Below are 18,385 nucleotides of genomic sequence, written 5' to 3'. Positions count from 1 at the left end.
CCAGCAAAAAGGCCTCAGGTCTTTTGGGAAAAGTATATTTAAAAACTTTTTTAAGTTCATTATAAATTGCTTCCCAAAAAACCTTCACCTTGTTGCATTGCCACCACATATGGTAGAGGTCTCCCTCCACTTCACCACATTTCCAGCATGTCTTATTTTCTGATCTATAGATTTTAGCTAATTTTGCCGGCGTGAGATACCATCTATAGAGCATTTTCCAAACATTTTCTCTCAAACTCGTACAGGCCGTAAATTTAATATCTCTATTCCACAATTTCAACCACTTTTCAAACTCGATGTTATAGCCGAAGTCAATTGCCCATTTAATCATTGCCTCTTTGACTTCCTCGTCTTTTGTATGCCATTCCAGTAATATGTCATATAATTTAGACAATGTTTTGTTTTTACCTTCTATTATTTCTATATTGAATTTTGATTTCTTGTCCTCAAAGCCCATTTTTCTTTTATCTTGCTTTAACATATCATTCACCTGATGATATTGTAACCAACCGGTGAATTGATCCTTTATTTCCTCATAACGTTTAAGTTTAAGCCCTTGTTCTGATTTTCTTACCAAATCTTCCTAAGTGGCTGTCTTCCCTTCCATGTTGGTTTTTTTATTGTTAAGACCTCTACCGGTGAGATCCACCATGGTGTTTTTCTTTCAAGAAGGTTCTTATTTCTTTCCCAGACCTGATATATTGGTCCCCTGAAAATATGATTTAAGAAAGCCCTGTGGACTTTCACCTTCTCATACCAGAGATATGCGTGCCACCCGTACCAATTATTGAAACCTTCTAAATCCAATAGGTCTCTGTTCTCCAGTTTTATCCAATCTTTTAGCCAAAGTAGGCACGCTGCTTCATAATATAGGCTCAAATCTGGGAGAGCAAAACCTCCTCTTTCCTTTTTATCAGTTAATATTTTCATTTTAATCCTTGGTCTTTTCCCCTGCCAGATGAATTTCATCAGGGTTCTCTGCCATTCTTTACATTGTTTTAAACCTTTAATAACTGGAAGAGTTTGAAATAAAAACAACATCCTCGGCAAAACATTCATTTTAACCACTGCTATCCTCCCTAAAAAAGAAAATTTCATCCTCCCCCATATTTCCAGATCTTTCTTTATTTTTTTCCATGTAACTTCATAATTATCTTTATATAGGTTTATGTTTTTTGCCGTGATCCACACTCCCAAATATTTCACTTTTTTCACCACCATGATTTCCACTTTTTGTTCTAGATCTTTCGTTTCTTCCTTAGTTAGATTTTTAACCAGCATTTTAGTTTTATTCTTATTTACCTTAAAACCTGCCACCTCTCCAAATTCCTCAATTTTTTGTAATGCTTCTTTTACACTATCTTGTGGATCTTCCAAAGTCAGAACAATATCGTCGGCGAAGGCTTTGATTTTGAATTCCTTCTTTCCTACTCTAATTCCTTTCACTTCTGTTGCCTCCCTCAGTCTCTTATTAAGTACTTCCAAAATTATAATAAATAATAAGGGGGACAGGGGGCAACCTTGTCTGGTTCCTTTATAAATGTTAAAATATTCTGTTGTATTATTATTTATCACCAGCTTTGCTTTCTGTTCTTTGTATATTGCTTCTATGCCTCTTCTAAATTTTTCGCCAATTCCCATCCTCTCCAAAACCTTCTTTAGGAAGTTCCAGGAAACATTGTCAAATGCCTTTTCGGCGTCTATGAAAACCAGTGCAGCTTTTCTGTCTATTTTCATGTCCAAATATTCAATAATGTCAATCAAATTCCTTACATTATCCCGTAATTGTGTCCCTGGGAGAAATCCTGTTTGGTCACCATGAATTTTATTAATCAAGACCTTCTTTAATCTTTCCGCCATTATATCTGCAAATAGCTTATAATCATTATTTAATAATGAGATTGGCCTATAGTTCTTTACTTCCATAGTGTCCACCTCTTTTTTAGGAATCAAGGTAACATAGGCTTCCTTCCAGGTATTAGGTATCTTTCCTTCTCTCAATATATTGTTCATAACCTCTCCCAGCACTGGTGATATTTGGTTAATTAATATTTTATAGTATTTTATTTTATTTTATAAGATCCAGTCGTGACCTGACTCTGGGGTTGCGGTGCTCATCTCGCTTTATTGGCCGAGGGAGCCGCCGTTTGTCCGCAGACAGCTTCCGGGTCACGTGGCCAGCATAACTAAGTTGCTTCTGGTGAACCAGCGCAGCGCACAGAAATGTTGTTTACCTTCCCGCTGGAGCGATACCTATTTATCTACTTGCACTTTGTGCTTTCGAACTGCTAGGTTGGCAGGAACTGGGACCGAACAATGGGAGCTCACCCCGTCGCGGGGATTCGAACCGCCAACCTTCTGATTGGCAAGTCCTAGGCTCTGTGGTTTAACCCACAGCGCCACCCGCGTCACAGTGTATAGATGATCCATTTATACTGAATTAAAGAGCAGTAATGCACAGTAACTGTAAAGATGCAGTAGAAGGTGATGATGATAGTTGTTCAAATGTGAATCTTAGGCTGTAATCCCAACCAAGTACTTAAATGTAAGCGGGGTTATAACTGCAGCTTCACCACAGTGGTCTTGGGCCATTTCCAATTCCACTATTCCATTAGTCTTTAAAGCTGAATTGAATAAATTTAGAATGTATTCTATCTGATTAGTATATTGTAAAAACGGAAAAGCTTACTAGCTGGTGGTTGTCTTTCAAATATCTCACGAACAAGGTAATTGAAGTCCTGGGTTACAGTCACAAGATCATCGTGGCTGGTGTATATACCAATTAGAGTCTCACCCTCATGTTCTTCCTCTCTTTTTAAAATTCCTCCAACAGCCCAGGTAAATGCAAATATATAAAGTTTTCCCAACATTAGCATCATATTATTAGGTTGCTTCTCCCAAAACCATATCTGCTCTGGCCTGAAAGTAATGAGGGGGGAAAACCCTAATAATAATAATCATCATCATCATCATCATCATCACAATATTTGATTTAGTAACTAGCAATGCTTTGTGCTCCTTTGAGGAAGGTCAGGATACAAAAGTAGTATAGTTAAAACAACAATAGAAGAAAACAAATTAACTTTATAAACAACATCAACTTTATAAACATTTGGGTAGGCTTGTCCAAACAAGAATGTTTTTAGCAGTCCCCAAAAAGAATACAGTGAAGGTGCCTGCTTGATAGCAATAGGCAAGGCATTCCAAAGTGTAGGTCCTGCCACACTAAACAGTTGCTGTATTTTTCGCTCTATAAGACGCACCAGACCACAAGACACACCTAATTTTTGGAAGAGGAAAACAAGGGGAAAAAAATGAATCTCAGAAGCCAGAACAGCAAGAGGGATCGCTGCGCAGTGAAAGCAGCAATCCCTCTTGCTGTTCTGGCTTCTGTGATAGCTGCGCAGCCTGCATTTGCTCCATAAGATGCACACACATTTCCCCTTACTTTTTAGGAGGGAAAAGGTGAGACTTATAGAGCAAAAAATACGGTATGATGTGTCAGGGAACTGCCATCAGTGCCGGAGGGAGAGAGCAAAATCCAGAGGGATTCCAGAGAGCGTCCCGGGAGTGGGAGAGGAAGCCCATCTTCTGGGGAAGAGAATCAGCGTAGCACCAGTGGAGAAGGGGGGCAGATGGGGGAAGCGGCGAGGCGGTCCCATGACTCCTTGCCGGGGACCAGCGGGGAGAGTAGAGGTCCTCCGCTGCCTACGCCCTCCTTGCGCAGAAGGCTTTCGCGCAGAGAGAGTAGGAGGAGACTAGGCGTCAAAGAGCTTCTTTGCTGGAAGAAGTTCAAGAAACGCCCACTGACGGATTCTGCCAGCGATTGAGACAGCCACGGGAGAGTGGCTGTCCGGACACAAAAGGTTCACTCAGGCAACCCAGCCAGGTGTTTGCACCGGCTTACGCACGAGGAACCCCTAGAACCATTACATGATGCATCATGCATAAAAATAAATTCAGTAGTTAGATCCAGTGTTTCCTATCTGTCTTTTGAGGATATAGTTTTAAATATAAGGATTTCATCGCATTTTGATAATCTAGCAAGTACACACAAGGCTCACTCACCTTTTCTTCAACACAGATGGGACTATTTCGCTGTCTACATCTGATATCCTACGAGATGCTGTCATCATTGTTGGTGTCAAAGTAATTGAGCTTCGTATTCTTCTTTCGGCTTTAATATAACAAATCACATTATGCATTTGGCCCATTCAGAAAGAAGTCCAATATAAAACTATAGCTTCAAAAAGATCTTAATTTCCTTGCGTTGGTGGTATAGTGGTTAGCATAGCTGCCTTCCAAAAAAATCATAATTTCCTATACAATTGATTTTACACTTTAATTACAAGAATATTTTCCACTTGGAGCCTAAACCAGCTCATCCTAAACCATTGCTGAGCTACAAATATTCACCAAGTACTAATTGTTTTCTGTGGTGTGCAAGTTGGACGTGTCTCTAAAATTATTTGACCCATCAATGCCTCAATATTCTGTGTTGGAGGAACGAGGTTTCTCCAAATGTCTTTGATATTAAGGGCAAAGAGATATCAGTGGTCCCACAGACCACATGCTGAAAAGCAAGAATTACAGAAAGACACCCAGAACACTTTCTATTACACTTCTTACACATTTATTTTATCACTAAAAATTAGACTTGTAATGCATTCACTTACGTAGTTGTAATGTATCCTTTTGCATCATTATTTGAAGAAATGAATCAAGAATTCTGCAGATATTCATTACAATCCCCATCTGATGTACAGGGAATGGTTGCATTTTCTTATGTTCATTCAGAAAGTTCATCCCCTTTTTTACACTTGAGTGAAACAAACTTGATAAGTACTCAATATCATTTTGTGCCAATAGTTCAGAAAAGCCTTCTAACCATGTACTGACATATGGTTCCCATCCCAGATCAACTGGATCCTACAATAAAACAAATGAACAGATTTTCAGAATTGCTTCTACATTGCTTCTGCATATTTACATTCTTTATATCTAGATTCTGCTTGTGAAATATGAAACATGCACATACGTTTTCCTACTATGATACAGATCAGCTATCTGTTCTATGTCTTGGGGAAAATGTGCTATACAGATTGTCTACATGGGAAGAGATGTCCATGTAGAAAGTTGCAATGTTTGAAACGGCTTCCATTAAGGATGATATCTTCGGTTGGCATTGGCAAAGGATGCTAGTTTTAAAAATGCTTACTCTTTAAGTTTTTCAACTTGTACAAGAAGAAAATGCTAACATTTTTGTACCTTTTGTTTTTCTTTACATCACTTTATTTCTTTATAACTCAAATGTTTTCAATAAAATATTGAAAAACAGGCAAAAAAGAGAAAAATACAAGAAAATACTAAATGAACAAAACATAAAATGTTTAATACAGAACATACATTGTTCCAGCAATTTGCTACTCAGGGCTGCATCAGACAAAGTAGTTCCATTAGCTGAATAATTTTTGTCTGCACAATTAAACTTCCTCTCCCTGGGTGCCCCCCATAGATTTAAAAGAACCATATTATACCCAATGGGGATTCCAAGTGGGGAATCTATGATCTTGAGAGAAATCAAGGCAATTATTTAAACAGGGCATTAAAAGAAATAGCAGGTCTATTGTGTTATCGTCCCCCTGATCAAAATGCTCAGGGAAATACAGTCATGACAAAGAGGTAAAATTTTTCGATACTCTAAATGATGATGGCCTAGAATAATTTGTGCACTTCCAGTCTGCAAATGGTGCCATGAGCAGCGACTACCCCTCCTGTCTCTGCTAATTGCCTTCAGGACAACTTCACTTATTTCACTTTCCATCTTTGCTGAGAACGTTAAAAGAAAGTATGAAATATCATATGAGTAAAAACGTTATTTAAGAAACCTACCACGTAAACCATAGCACATCTACTAACAGTAGCAGGGCTGGCCTGAGAGAGGCTGTCCACTTCAAATATCATTCTGATTGCTGGTGATAAGTATATTCTTTCACTATTAGGAAGGCATAGCACTCTGGAGTCATCCAGCACAGAATTTAAATTTTCTATCCAAACTGGGTCTACTGGCCCATCCAAGATAATCCATTGCCAGTCATTAATACTTTCACCTACAAAAGAATAAACAAATAAGAACGTCAGAATTTGCTAGTAACATTTATAAGCAACAAGAATTAAAAAATAAAGCTAAAATCTTTGAAAATGATCATGTTATTTTAGGAAAATATATCTTAAACCTCCTGACAATTTTTCTTTGTGCTGAATATCAAACTGGAGGAGAAAAAAATCTTATATACCAGTTTTTATTATTTTATCATATACTGTATTACCTTCTCTTTATTTCACCCAAATGCTTATTAACCTAATTGCCTTGGAGGACATTTTGCATATAGGATGATGTCCTTCCTCTGGATGTGACAGGCAGGGTCTTGAAGCTTTGCCTCCTTCTCTAGAGGAAGGGGTCATCCTACCCTCCAGATCTTCCCTGCCTCAGTCAGGATAGGTTGGGTCTTTTCCCATCTCCGGTGAAAAAAATCTTATCTACATGGTTAATGAGACTGTGAGTTTGATAATGGTTAATGAGCATAGCTGTCAACTTTTCCCTTTTCTTGAGAGGAATCCTATTCGGAATAAGGGAATTTCCCTTAAAAAAGGAAACATTGACAGCTATGTTAATGAGACTGTGAGTGTTGCTGGTTTTTATTTGTTAGTTTCCTAGTATACCTCTTTCTCTTAAAATGGGGTGTGCCCCCCAGGTGTCAACGTTTTCTGTGTGCCCTGTCGTTTCCCCCGCTTAAATTTTCTTCAGGATGAGGACGTGTGAGGGAATTCAAGGAAAGCAATTGTTTCCGTGCTTCCCCCCTTTTTATTTTGGTCCCTGGAGGGGGTAGAGATAAGAGAAGGATGGGTGGACATTGTACAGCGGTCAGCCATTTTTTCTTAGGTCCTCCACATTCTCTGGAGGCAGCAACGTCACACAAACCAGATCAAGTGAGACTGTTGCTTCTATTATACCAGACTCTCAAAGTGTCCCTATTTTCCAGGGACAGTCTCAGATTTACAGAAGCTGTCCCAGTTTCTGCTTTGATCCCAGAATGTCTTGCTTTTCCCAAGGCGTCCCTATTTTCATCGCAGAAAAGTTGGAGGGTATGTTATACCCTGTGAAGTGTGTGGGTGAATGTCATTTGCTGCTGATGGCAGGTGTCATAGTACCCTTTTAGAGCATAGTACCCTTTAGAGCAACACAATGAATCCCCCCCACAATTAAAACAAGCTGTGAGGGAAGCTAGGCCTCAGTTGTGCCTACAGGAGTCTCTTCTTTCGGTGGTTCTTGTCCAGGGACCGAGGAGAGGTTGCTGTTTGGCAGGAACACTATTTTTCTTTCTCAGTGATTCATTGGGGCGGGCAGTCCATGGGGAGCTTGTTTGATAGTTTTCTCCTCCCCTCTTTATTAGCGGTGACTCTATGTTCCCTTTCTTAATTGCACACACACTATAATTATTATCTTCTACTTTTTCTTTTTTCTTTTAAAGGGACGCGGTGCGAATCCCCGTGACGGGGTGAGCTCCTGTTGCGCAGTCCCTGCTCCTGCCAACCTAGCAGTTCGAAAGCACACCAGTGCAAGTAGATAAATAGGTACCGCTCCGGTGGGAAGGTAAACGGCGTTTCCGTGCGCTGCTCTGGTTCGCCAGAAGCGGCTTAGTCATGCTGGCCACATGACCCAGAAGCTGTATGCCAGCTCCCTCGGCCAGTAAAGTGAGATGAGTGCTGCAACCCCAGAGTCAGTCACGACTGGACCTAATGGTCAGGGGTCCCTTTACCTTTACTATTATTTTTATTTATTAAATTTGTATACCACCCTTCATCCAAAGATCTCAGGGCAGTTTACAGCAAAAAATACAAAACAGTTGTTTCTATAATAGCCAGCTGAAGCAATTCAGGTGCAGGAGGTGCCTGCCCTGCTTCCTATCTCCCCCCAGTGAGGCAGTCTGGTGGAATAGCTGCCCCCAGATGACAGCTGAGGGAGAGGAGGCCTGGTGGGGCTGGCCTGTCACAGCAGAGCAGATGGAGTGATAAACTGTTGGCCGTCTAGTTTTACATGTGAGGGATTTCATACTGCATGCTAGATGCTTGTATACAATACAGTAATGAAGCAACAAGAAATAAATATTTTGAAATCAATAGACTTATGAATAATATTATGAACAAAAGATTCAAACATGGCTCAGGGCAGTTTTCAGTAGGACCAGCGGTGTAGCGTGAGTTGTCAGCACCCGGGGCAAGGCAAGTAATTTGCGCCCCCTAACCCGGGGCAAGGCAAGTAATTTGCGCCCCCCCAACCCCTAACCTGCGAGTTGCCGCTGGCGCTGCCGCCCAAACGACGCCGCTTGCCCGGAGGAGGAGGGGGGCAGAGAGGCGAGGAAAATGCAATGGCCCAGCAGCTGCAGCAGCACCAGCGGAGGCGGGGCTGTGAGGAGGGGCTGCCTGGCGCGTCCTCCGCGGCGAGCGCTGAGAGCCGCTGCCTGCCGGGCGCCTTCAGCCCGGACGTGCGCACAGCTCGTCGGTTCCGCGAGACATGCGGCTCCGCTACAGCCTGCGCCCGAGGCTCTTCGGCGACTCCGGAGGCAGCGAGCGCGCCCCCCCAGATGTTGCGCCCGGTGCGGCCGGCACCCCTGGCACCCCCCACGCTACGCCACTGAGTAGGACTGTGGAAGTAATAATTACTCAAATATCAAGATGCTGCATAATTTGGACCCATCACTGTGGAAAGAGAGAAGAACTGTCTGTCATACTTATCATTACAGTACTTATACTGACAGTGAATGTTTTCTCTTGACAGCAGTGCTTCATTTTTTAGGGATGCATCAGCAAGATTCACTGTATTCAGCTAGAAAAATAGAAATGAAACTAATTACACTGCAGATCAGTTGATAAAGGAAGTTAGGCAAGTTAAATACAGGATTAGAAAGCTTTCTTCCTAGAGAATTGGGGTAGCAAGAAACTTTTTTAATTACAAAAACAAAAAACCTTTGGTGCCTTGTTTCTGGGAGGATCCATGACTATCAAAGGCAGTTTCAACCTGAGATATACATTCAGTCTCTTAAACCTCAGCCAAATCACAATTAAACATAGAAAGTTGACTCCAGAGTTTCCATGAGTTTTCAAATGTTCTCTTGGATGATGGTGGAGATTATAATAGGGGTTACAGGGGGAAAGTGCAAAAGTGTGAAGAAGTATGCATGCACACAAAAGCTTATACCAAGAACAAACAAACTTAGTTGGTCTCTAAGGTGCTACTGGACAAATTTTTTATTTTTTATATATTTCGACTGCGTCAGACCAACACGGCTACCTACCTGAAACAAAAGTTCAAGTAAAGCAATAAAACAGTGACATAATTAGTTACTAAAACGCTAAACTCACAGTGTACAAGTCCTGCATTTCTGATTTTGTAGTGCTTATGTCTTTCTTTTTAGGTTTTTTTGTTGAAAGTTTGGCAAACGCTCGAACTGCTGATGATAACAGACCATCTGACCACTCCATTGTATTAGGATTTGTCTGCCCAAAAAGTTCACCAAGACTAACACACTTTGGGTTTATAACAAAGGTGTCTACCTTGCCTTTCTTTGGAGAATTCTAAGGAAAGAAAAGCAGACATTTCCTTACCATAAATATCCTGTTTTGGGGATGACATTCAAAAACTCTTTAGAGTTACTCTTCCCCACCAGGAGGAGACAGGGCTGGCTTGCTATTTGATTCTTCTGTTGGACTAAACTGGAATGAGCAGAAACTTCCTCCAGAATATAGATAACTATTGAACAGCCAACCAGCATAAATGGACAGTTTTTGCTGACAATCACTTGTCAAAGCAAAGTTAGAGGTGGGCACCACTCAATAAATTTGTTTTCTTGATTATTATGTATTACATTTCTCTCATATGGAAGTGTGACAATGTATTTTCCTTTCATTCCTGATACCTTGAACGCTCTTATGGTGAATTATGCAAAGACAGGATGTTTGCAACAGGACGTTTGTAAAATGTTTTTATTTCATTTTACAATACAGGTGGTGACTATTTTAGGCGCGTCCAGCTGATGTGCAATCTCCAACATACAGGTCCTTTTGGACCTGAAAGAGGGCAGAATGGGGGCAGGGCGTGTCATGGTACTGATGGAGAACGCAGGGGGGGAGGAGAGACAAGCAGAGGAAGGGGGGCAGGAAGTGTCATTGGAGGAAAGGAGGGAAAGTCAGGAGGAGGGAAGGCTCTCAGATGTTGTAGCAGAGCCTCAACTCCGCACAGGAAGCTCTGGCATGGACAGCGATGCAGTGCCGGTTCCATCTGCTCAGGAAAGGAGAGGGTTAAAGCGGAGGGGGCAGAGACATCAAATGAGAATGCCTCGCCTTTTCTGCTGGAAAAGGGGTGGATGTAAGTCACTCCGAGAATCTGACTCACAGGATTCGGACGCATGATTATGTGTGCTGCTTGTACATATGTAAAATAAAGGATGTATATATGTATCTCTGAGTGAGCAGAGGCATTTCTTGCGGAGAGCATTCACAAGCCATCACAGGGCGGCATGTAACAGGACGGAACGGGGCACCCTTATATGTGCTCCACTGACACAAGCATGGGCTGGGAACAGAACCTTGATTTCTCCTGCCTTAGAGGGTAGGACTAGAATCAATGGATTCAAGTTACAAGAAAGGAGATTCTGACTAGACATTAGGAAGAACTTTCTCATAGTAAGAGCTGTTTGACCATGGAATAGTCTCCCTCGGGAAGCGGTGGACTCTTCTTCCTTGGAGGTTTTTAAGCAGAGGTTGGATGGTCATCTGTCATGGATGCTTTAGTGGAGTTTCCTGCATTGCAGGAGGTTGTGCTAGATGACCCTTGGGACCCCTTCCAACTTTACAATTCTATGATTCTATAAGATGGTATATTTTAATCATTGCATACAATCACTGCTTTACTGATATTATTTTACACTTTATGTTGCTTTCCATATAACAAATACTTGCATATACTGATCCTTATATTTCTTCCATCTCCAAGATTAATTTAGGTATAATGTGCTGTTGCTCTCTTTCATATCATTATACTTAAATCTTTTATAAACTGAAATGTGCTTACTTTTTTAGCCTCGGATCATATTTAGTCACCACCTTTTAATCCAATATGCTAAAAGGAGAGCAGGGATAGATGTGAGTGCACTTCACACTTCCTGCCCAGTTTCCTGCCCAGTTTTGCATGGTGGCTGCCGACCTGACTTTACACATGATTTTGGTGCCCTCTTAAATCAGGCCAAGGACCATGCATGCCCAACTCTAGTTTTGGGATTGTTTTCTTAGTTTGCCAATATTTCAGATCCAACATTAATGCATATTAGGAATTAGGCATAATAGCACGTGAATAACATACTAAAGAAACAGGTTCAGAAAATAAAGAAGAGACTAAAATAAAATACCTTACCTGAAACACAGCCTCAAGTTTTGAATTGCTTTCTGTATCTACCAATGGCAAGATTACCAGGGCTTTTTCTAAAATTGTTCTGATGGTAGTTTTCCCGCCGCCTGTAGGGCCTACTAGCATTATACCAACAGAAGCCTGAAAATACAGTTTTAAATATCAGCTCTGTAACATTAAGGTTCCCTAAAATGTTTAGATTACCAGACAGAGAAATATTAAAAAGCTCTTACAATGTGTATATTTTTCATACTAGGAGTATCAATCTGCTTTCCTCCTCAGTACTTTTGCTGAAATAGCTACATTATCTGCGGCCCTCCAGATATGTATTTTTAGTAGTAGTAGTAGTATTTATAACCCACTCTTCATTTTATATTTTAAACCCAAAGCAGGAAACAACAAAATAAAATAACAATAGAACTATACAGAAAAGAATATAAAAACAGAAAATTCATAAAAACAACTACACTAATAACATAAATAAATTTATATCTCTATCATAACCATTTCCTCTCTGTCAAGATAGGAGGGGAATGAACCACAAAGCACTCACATAAACAAGACAGAAAGACCAACTATTCTGACAGAATTCTAAGAAAATTCTTAGGCACAGCTGGGATGGAAAGATGGTTCCTCTTCCTGGTGAGGAGGTAGAAGACTGACAGTGACTCTGCCTAATTCACCAGAGAGATGAAGGTAGCCGATGGGTCCTAAGCTCATGGTGAGTTAGGGACTTCCCCTGCATGTGAAGACAATCTCCAGTGCATTGTGTGGATTAGGCCAATAGTGGTCCAATGGTCAATAAGGTAGTTACTGCACATGATGTAGAGAGAAATGAGGGGCAGATGGGGCTCATCAACCTGGGAAGGTAGCCCATAAAGGAGAAGGAAAACTCTGATCATAAACCTCTGCTGCCTTGTGGCTATACACATTCATGAGAAAGACTTCGGGAGTAAATTCTGAGGAAAAATCCGTCCTTGCAGGACATCTTGAGAACAAGAAAATGCTAACGAGTAAACAAATATGGAGTGGAATCCCTAAGACAGTTGGATAGTGTATTGTACACCTCCTTCCAGCAACTCCTGCAGCCAAGCTGGTGCCAAATGTATTGCTCTGCATTCCTTTGGACCACATCAGTGAGGCTGAGAGGGGGTCTTGTTGTCTGGGCAGCCCAGGATTTCCATATACACTGCCCAGCTTTGTGTCCCAGAGATGCCACTTCAGTGCTGCAAGCACAGCAAAAACAATGTGGGAGGCAGCAGTTGTGAGTTATTGGTCTCTGCTGCCGCAGCAGGTGCTGTGATTCTCCAGTGGGTTGGATTCACTCTCAGAGGCGTACTCCGTTGTTTCTTGAGACAGACTGATGCCAACAACAATAGCCTCCATCTTCCATAATCTTTGATCCTTGGCCACGTGGGCTGAGGGTGCTGGGAGCGGAGTCCTGAAACATCTGTAGCACCACAGCTTCTCCACTCCTGGTGCAATCTAAGTTTACTTTGAAAAACTTTGTGCAGTGTAACATACTATGTACTACTGTATCATATTAAAACATGTAAAGTGATGATTTGCAGAACTTACCATAATTTGGTTGTAAAATTGTATAACTTTCTGTATCTGATTTTCCCATGTCTGCAAACATAAATGCTGTATTGCAACAGATATTGCACTCTAAAATCAAATATGTATATAATTAATTAGAATTACAATGATACTTCAAGATTGTAGAAAGATGGTAGAAAAAGTCACAATTTTTTGTTGCTGTCACCAACCTCCCTTACCTCAGCACACACAATGCCCTGGAAAAATACTGTGCCTTGGCACATTCATAAGTAAACAGAATAGATACTGGACCACTAAGTAGGGACTTGGTCCGTCTCTACTTCTACTCCACCCTAGCAGCTATAGCTAAAGATAATCATGACCCATCAACCTGATGGTAACTGAAACCATTCCAGTGAAAAAGTGGTCAAGATTCCAATGTTGGTCATATTATTTTTATTTACAGAAGTATTTCTATAAATCATAGAATTGCAGAGTTAGAAGGAACCACGAGGGACATCTAGTCCAACCTCCTGCAGAGCAGGAATCTTTTGCCCATTGATAGAAGGATTTCTATAAATAGAGGCCTTCGTCTGAGGCCCAATGCTTCATAATTTCCCCTTGTAAATAAAACATTTGCTTGCATGTTTCATTACCTGCAGTCGTCTATGCTTTACTTTTTGAACTTTCATCCCTGGGAAAAGATCTGTCAGAATGTCCTCAAACAGTGGGACATCCTCAGCAAGAAACTTTGGTAAATTAACTTCTTTCAGGACAGTAGTTATAATGAGAGTTTCTTCTGAGGTAGAAAACTTTTTCTTTTTACTATTTCTATAAAATAAATCCAATAAGAGTAATCATTAAGTTATTGTACAGATTTACATGCTCTTTCACAGAATCATAGAATTGTAGAGTTGGAATGTTCCCAAGGGTCTTCAGGTCCAGCTCCCTGCAATGCAGGAATCTTTTCCCCGAGGCAGGTCTTGAACCCATGGCCATGAGAATAAGAGTCCCATGCTCTACCAAGTGAGTTATCCCAATGACAGATGGCCATTCAACCTCTGCTTCAAAACCTCCAAGGAAGGAGAGTCCACCATCTCCCAAGGGAGACCACTCCACTGTCAAACAGATCTTACTCTCAGAAAGTCCTTCCTGATGTTTATTTCATTAAAAGGGGGGGGGGGGGCTATCACTATTGAATTTTTATCCACACATGCTGCTGCATATCTTATGCAAATATTCTTAAATATATTTATTTGAGCTTATTGCTCTCTACCCTAAAGTTCTGTACAATCAAAAACATGTTACTTAAAATAGTTCATATGTGCTTGGGTCTGGCCGTCAAATATCAAATATCCAACATTGCTTCCTAAATGCGCTTACATGAAGGATCACACTAGACAAGATGATGAGGTTGCATGGCTTGATTTCCTGGGTATTTTTGAAGTTCAGAGCAATATATAGTGCCCATATGCCCTTAGCCAGAGGGAAAACAAGGGCATGTGGACTTGATTTAGACTGCAATCCTGTACTTTATGGCCACCAGCTAAGGGGCTATGCAGGGGTTGCCAACTCAACACCCACTGGTGCCATGGTGCCCACTATGCCTTTCACTGGTGCTTCTGGTAAGGTGCCCCAGACTCTAAGCTTTAATTTTTTTATTATTTTAAAGACTCTCCTCCCTGGAAGAGAGGGGAGTGGTTGTAGGCGGGAGCCCGAGCACCGCCCCTAGAGGGGGCATTAGCCCCCTGCCTCCTCCTCTCACCTGGCTGGCGCCCACGCCCCCTCGGCAGGCATCCAACCAGGTGCCTTCGAGGGGGCATGTTCAGCAGCCTTTTGCGGCGGCGCCAGCCTCTCCTCGGCCTCATTCTTCTCCGTCCTCTCATCGCGAGTCACCCACCCTCCACTCCCTTCTAGCTCAGGGTCTTTGTTCTTTGGCCTTGCTATGGACCTTAGGTTGGTTGCCCTGGTTGTCTAGGGGGCCTGGTAGGAATTTTTCCATTTGGCATTAGGCTTTTTGGTTTCTTCGCCTACCTCGTAGCAATCGTCACAACTTTTTGTGGTATTGGTGGGCAGGTTAGGCATTGGAATAATGTGTTGTGGTGTGTCGAAGGGCTGGGTGTGGCCATCGCCTATGCCTTCAATTTTTGGGTATCCCATTAAAGGAATCTGGCGGTCGTGTACTCTGTCCGATGCCTGCTTGGCGGGAGGCCATGGCACGACCCCCGGTGACATCAGGGGAGAGCCTATAGTTGGATTAGCATCAACAGGCTCCACCTACTGGTGAATAAACCCCCTTGTTTTAGACATCCAATGCCTAAGCCAATACCTTTTCACTGCTGTAATCAATAAAGTTGTGGCCTTTTCTTGCCCATTAACCTTATATCACGTGTCCTTGTGTATTTATTTCACATCGCGGGGGTCGGGTCCTCAAACCACAAGTAAGTACCCAGCCCTCTTAGAAAGAGGTTTTGGGGCAAAACATGAAGTTGCCTTTAAATGTCCAAAAAGGTTGACAGCCCTGGGCTATAGGAACTGGCACAATTCCTAATGACACTGTGCCACTAGCATGACACATTCTGCCAGCAGAGTGGGAGAAAAATAGGGAGGGAATGTGGGTGTTAGCATGAATAGGATTACAGCCTAAGTCACATTTATTAGAGAGTAAATCTCATTGATCTCAGTTTAATTTACTCCCGAATAAATATGGGATTCTGCTGCACAGCTCTACTGAGTGTCGATATCTCCTCTTCCAAAATTCTATGCATAGGACATCACAGCCTATAGCGCAATAATGTTACAGCTATGCATTAGGCAATTAAAAAATCTTACTTACTGTGTTTTTAACTCTTGTCTCTTCTGACCAGCCCTTATTAACACAGTTTTTATGGCTCTCATACCAAAATCATAATGATCCTAGAAAATATAAAATGGAGCATTCTGCAAACCAGGAGGTAACAGATTGTCAAAATTTTGGAAAGCTTAGAAATGAACTCTTTTTTCCTTTTATCTCCAGATCTGGTTTGTTTTTGAAAAAAGGAAGCGAAGATGGAGGGAAAAGGGAGAGTAAAGGGGAAAACAGGGGTGCAAACCATGTTGCAAAGGAGGGAGGAGTAAGAATGGGAATAGGGTTTAAGATGAAAGCAGGGACATGAAAGTGTCTGAATAATAGGGGATGGTGGCTTCATCACCTGGTGGAAGGTGAAAAAATCTCTTAATACAGTGGTACTTTGGGTTACATACGTTTCAGGTTACATATGCTTCAGGTTACAGACTCCGCTAACCCAGAAATAGTACATCGGGTTAAGAACTTTGCTTCAGGATGAGAACGGAAATCGTGCTCCGGCAGCGCGGTGGTAGCAGGAGGCCCCATTAGCTAAAGTGGTGCTTCAGGTTTAGAACAGTTTCAGGTTAAGAACGGACCTCTGGAACAAATTAAGTACTTAACCCGAGGTACCATTGTAATTATAATGTGTGGGAGAAGGAAGATGCAGGAAGTTACCATGGAGGTGGTTTGTGTACAAGGGAGTTGAAAAGGAGAGGGAGAGGCACAGACATGGGGTGAAGGTGGAAACAGGTGCAAAGCAGCACTACAGAACATAAGAGAGAAGTGGCTTCAGAAATGGGGTTGGAAAGATTAAAAATGAGCTTTTGCATGGGGTATGAAAGGGAAGCTCTAAGGGGTTAAAGAGGGGAATGAAGGGGGTTGGCAAGCAGCTGTGTGTGTGTGTGTGTGTGAGAGAGAGAGAGAGAGAGAGAGGGAGAGAGAGAATGAATTACAGGTTTAAAAAGTGCACCAGGCTTTAGGAGCCATGCTGAAAAAAATGAGGAAATTCAGAGAAGGAAGAAACTGCCATCACAGTTTTAAAGTAGGGGGAATTGGATGAAATGGAGACAGGCAAAGACTATTGAAAGGAACACAGAAAATAATTAAAAAATAAAAATTCATAATCCCAAAATCTAAACTTAAGATACAAAACTATACAGAAAGTTCTTGTATAGGCTTATTATAGTTCTTCTCTTTGTAGTGCAACGGGGGTAACGTCACATGTAAAACTGTCAATGAGACTGCCACTAATAGGTCCCATGAAAAGGTTCAAGGGTTCAAAGGCTGTCTCTCTTTCTCTCTCATTATATTATACCTGGCGTGAAAGCCGCTTGCTAGAAAGATGATAAAGATTTACTATCTTCTCTGAGAGTGATTTTGCAGACCTGAAACCTTCTGAACACAACATTATTTCAGCAATGAGTTGATAATCTGGTACCATCATTGAGACGGGGCGAAATAATGATTTTAAGTTGTCTGGGAGTTCTACACGACCTTTGTATCTTAAAAGAAAAACAAAAGTCACCAGGTCTATTTTTGCAATTATAAACCGAGAACACTCAAAAGTATTAGTTTTAATACTTACAACAAATAAACAACTTACAACACATTGACAATACTGCATATAAAGAAAGTATAGTAGCTCTACAATAAAACTCTGAAAGATAATGATATGGACCACTACTATTATAGGAAACCTACTGTAAAGAATATTTTTCCTTAAAAAATGTTAACAGTCTGACTTTTTAAAAGCAACTATTTAGATACAGAAAAAGCTTGTGATTTATTTTGGAAAAATGTAATCATGAAAATTCATCAGCATTTTAGGGTGAAATTCTCCTAATATAGTATACACATTTTTGCAAAGCAATTTCCTGCAGTATAATTTCATATATTATTATTTTCCCCAATAAATGCATTTCTATGCACACTTTATCCTAGTACAGTGGAACCTTGGTTGTTGAACGCTTTGGAAGTCAAACGCTTTGGCTTCCGAACGCTGACAACCCGGAAGTGAATGCTTCTGTTTTTGAACGCACCTCGGAAGTCGAATGGCTTCTGAGGCGCGTTTCTCCATTTTTTCAATGGATTTTGCCGACTGCCCATTGCGCCTCAGTTGTCAAATGTTTTGGAAGTCGATCCGTCTTCCAGAACGGATTACGTTTGACAACCTAGGGTTTTGTATCCATTACTTGGCTGGAGAACAGCATTGCAAAAACCAGAGATACTTGAATTTCAAATGGTGGCTGTGTTTCAGTTTGCACATTGTTTCAGGACTGCAAATTATGCAGGTTTGTCTTAACTGTGAACTGAATCAAATCCCCCGATGTCTAGTGGAGCACATGATTTCCATATAGAACAGGTGTATGACAGGTGTGGGGCAGGTGGGCATGGGTTGAGGAGAAGCAGCCTTGCAGGCCAAATGAGGACCCGCCAGTCTTAATTAGGCATATAGGTCAGAGACTCTCCACAGCTGATGTAGATGATCTTGGATTCATTCTTTGGTATCTCTAGGTAAGCCTGCAAAATACTCCAATTTGAAATCATGGAAAGCT

At 41.4% G+C, this 18,385-nt stretch overlaps 1 protein-coding gene across 9 annotated transcripts in view; it reads right to left on the bottom strand.

Moving 5' to 3' along the window:
- Window positions 1–18,385, bottom strand: part of DNAH14 (dynein axonemal heavy chain 14) — a 149,195-nt gene that overhangs the window by 79,627 nt on the left and 51,183 nt on the right. For all 9 annotated transcript variants that reach the window (XR_014218161.1, XR_014218162.1, XM_082217167.1 and 6 more), the window contains 11 exons: window positions 17,146–17,332; window positions 15,840–15,919; window positions 13,660–13,834; window positions 13,043–13,132; window positions 11,471–11,605; window positions 9,424–9,636; window positions 8,818–8,887; window positions 5,893–6,110; window positions 4,677–4,929; window positions 4,069–4,177; window positions 2,690–2,919 (listed from right to left, as the gene is read on the bottom strand). Coding sequence is in view for 7 of the 9 variants with exons in the window: in XM_082217167.1 (XP_082073293.1) it covers window positions 2,690–2,919; window positions 4,069–4,177; window positions 4,677–4,929; window positions 5,893–6,110; window positions 8,818–8,887; window positions 9,424–9,636; window positions 11,471–11,605; window positions 13,043–13,132; window positions 13,660–13,834; window positions 15,840–15,919; window positions 17,146–17,332 (1,760 nt within the window). In the remaining 2 variants the exon portion in view is untranslated. The remainder of the gene's footprint in view (window positions 1–2,689; window positions 2,920–4,068; window positions 4,178–4,676; window positions 4,930–5,892; window positions 6,111–8,817; window positions 8,888–9,423; window positions 9,637–11,470; window positions 11,606–13,042; window positions 13,133–13,659; window positions 13,835–15,839; window positions 15,920–17,145; window positions 17,333–18,385) is intronic.

This window comes from Podarcis vaucheri (assembly GCF_965113315.1).
Source record: "Podarcis vaucheri genome assembly, chromosome: 3".
NCBI classification, from domain to species: Eukaryota; Metazoa; Chordata; class Lepidosauria; order Squamata; family Lacertidae; genus Podarcis; species Podarcis vaucheri.
Note: the sequence above shows the minus strand (reverse complement) of the source record. Positions and strands in the feature narration are given on the sequence as shown.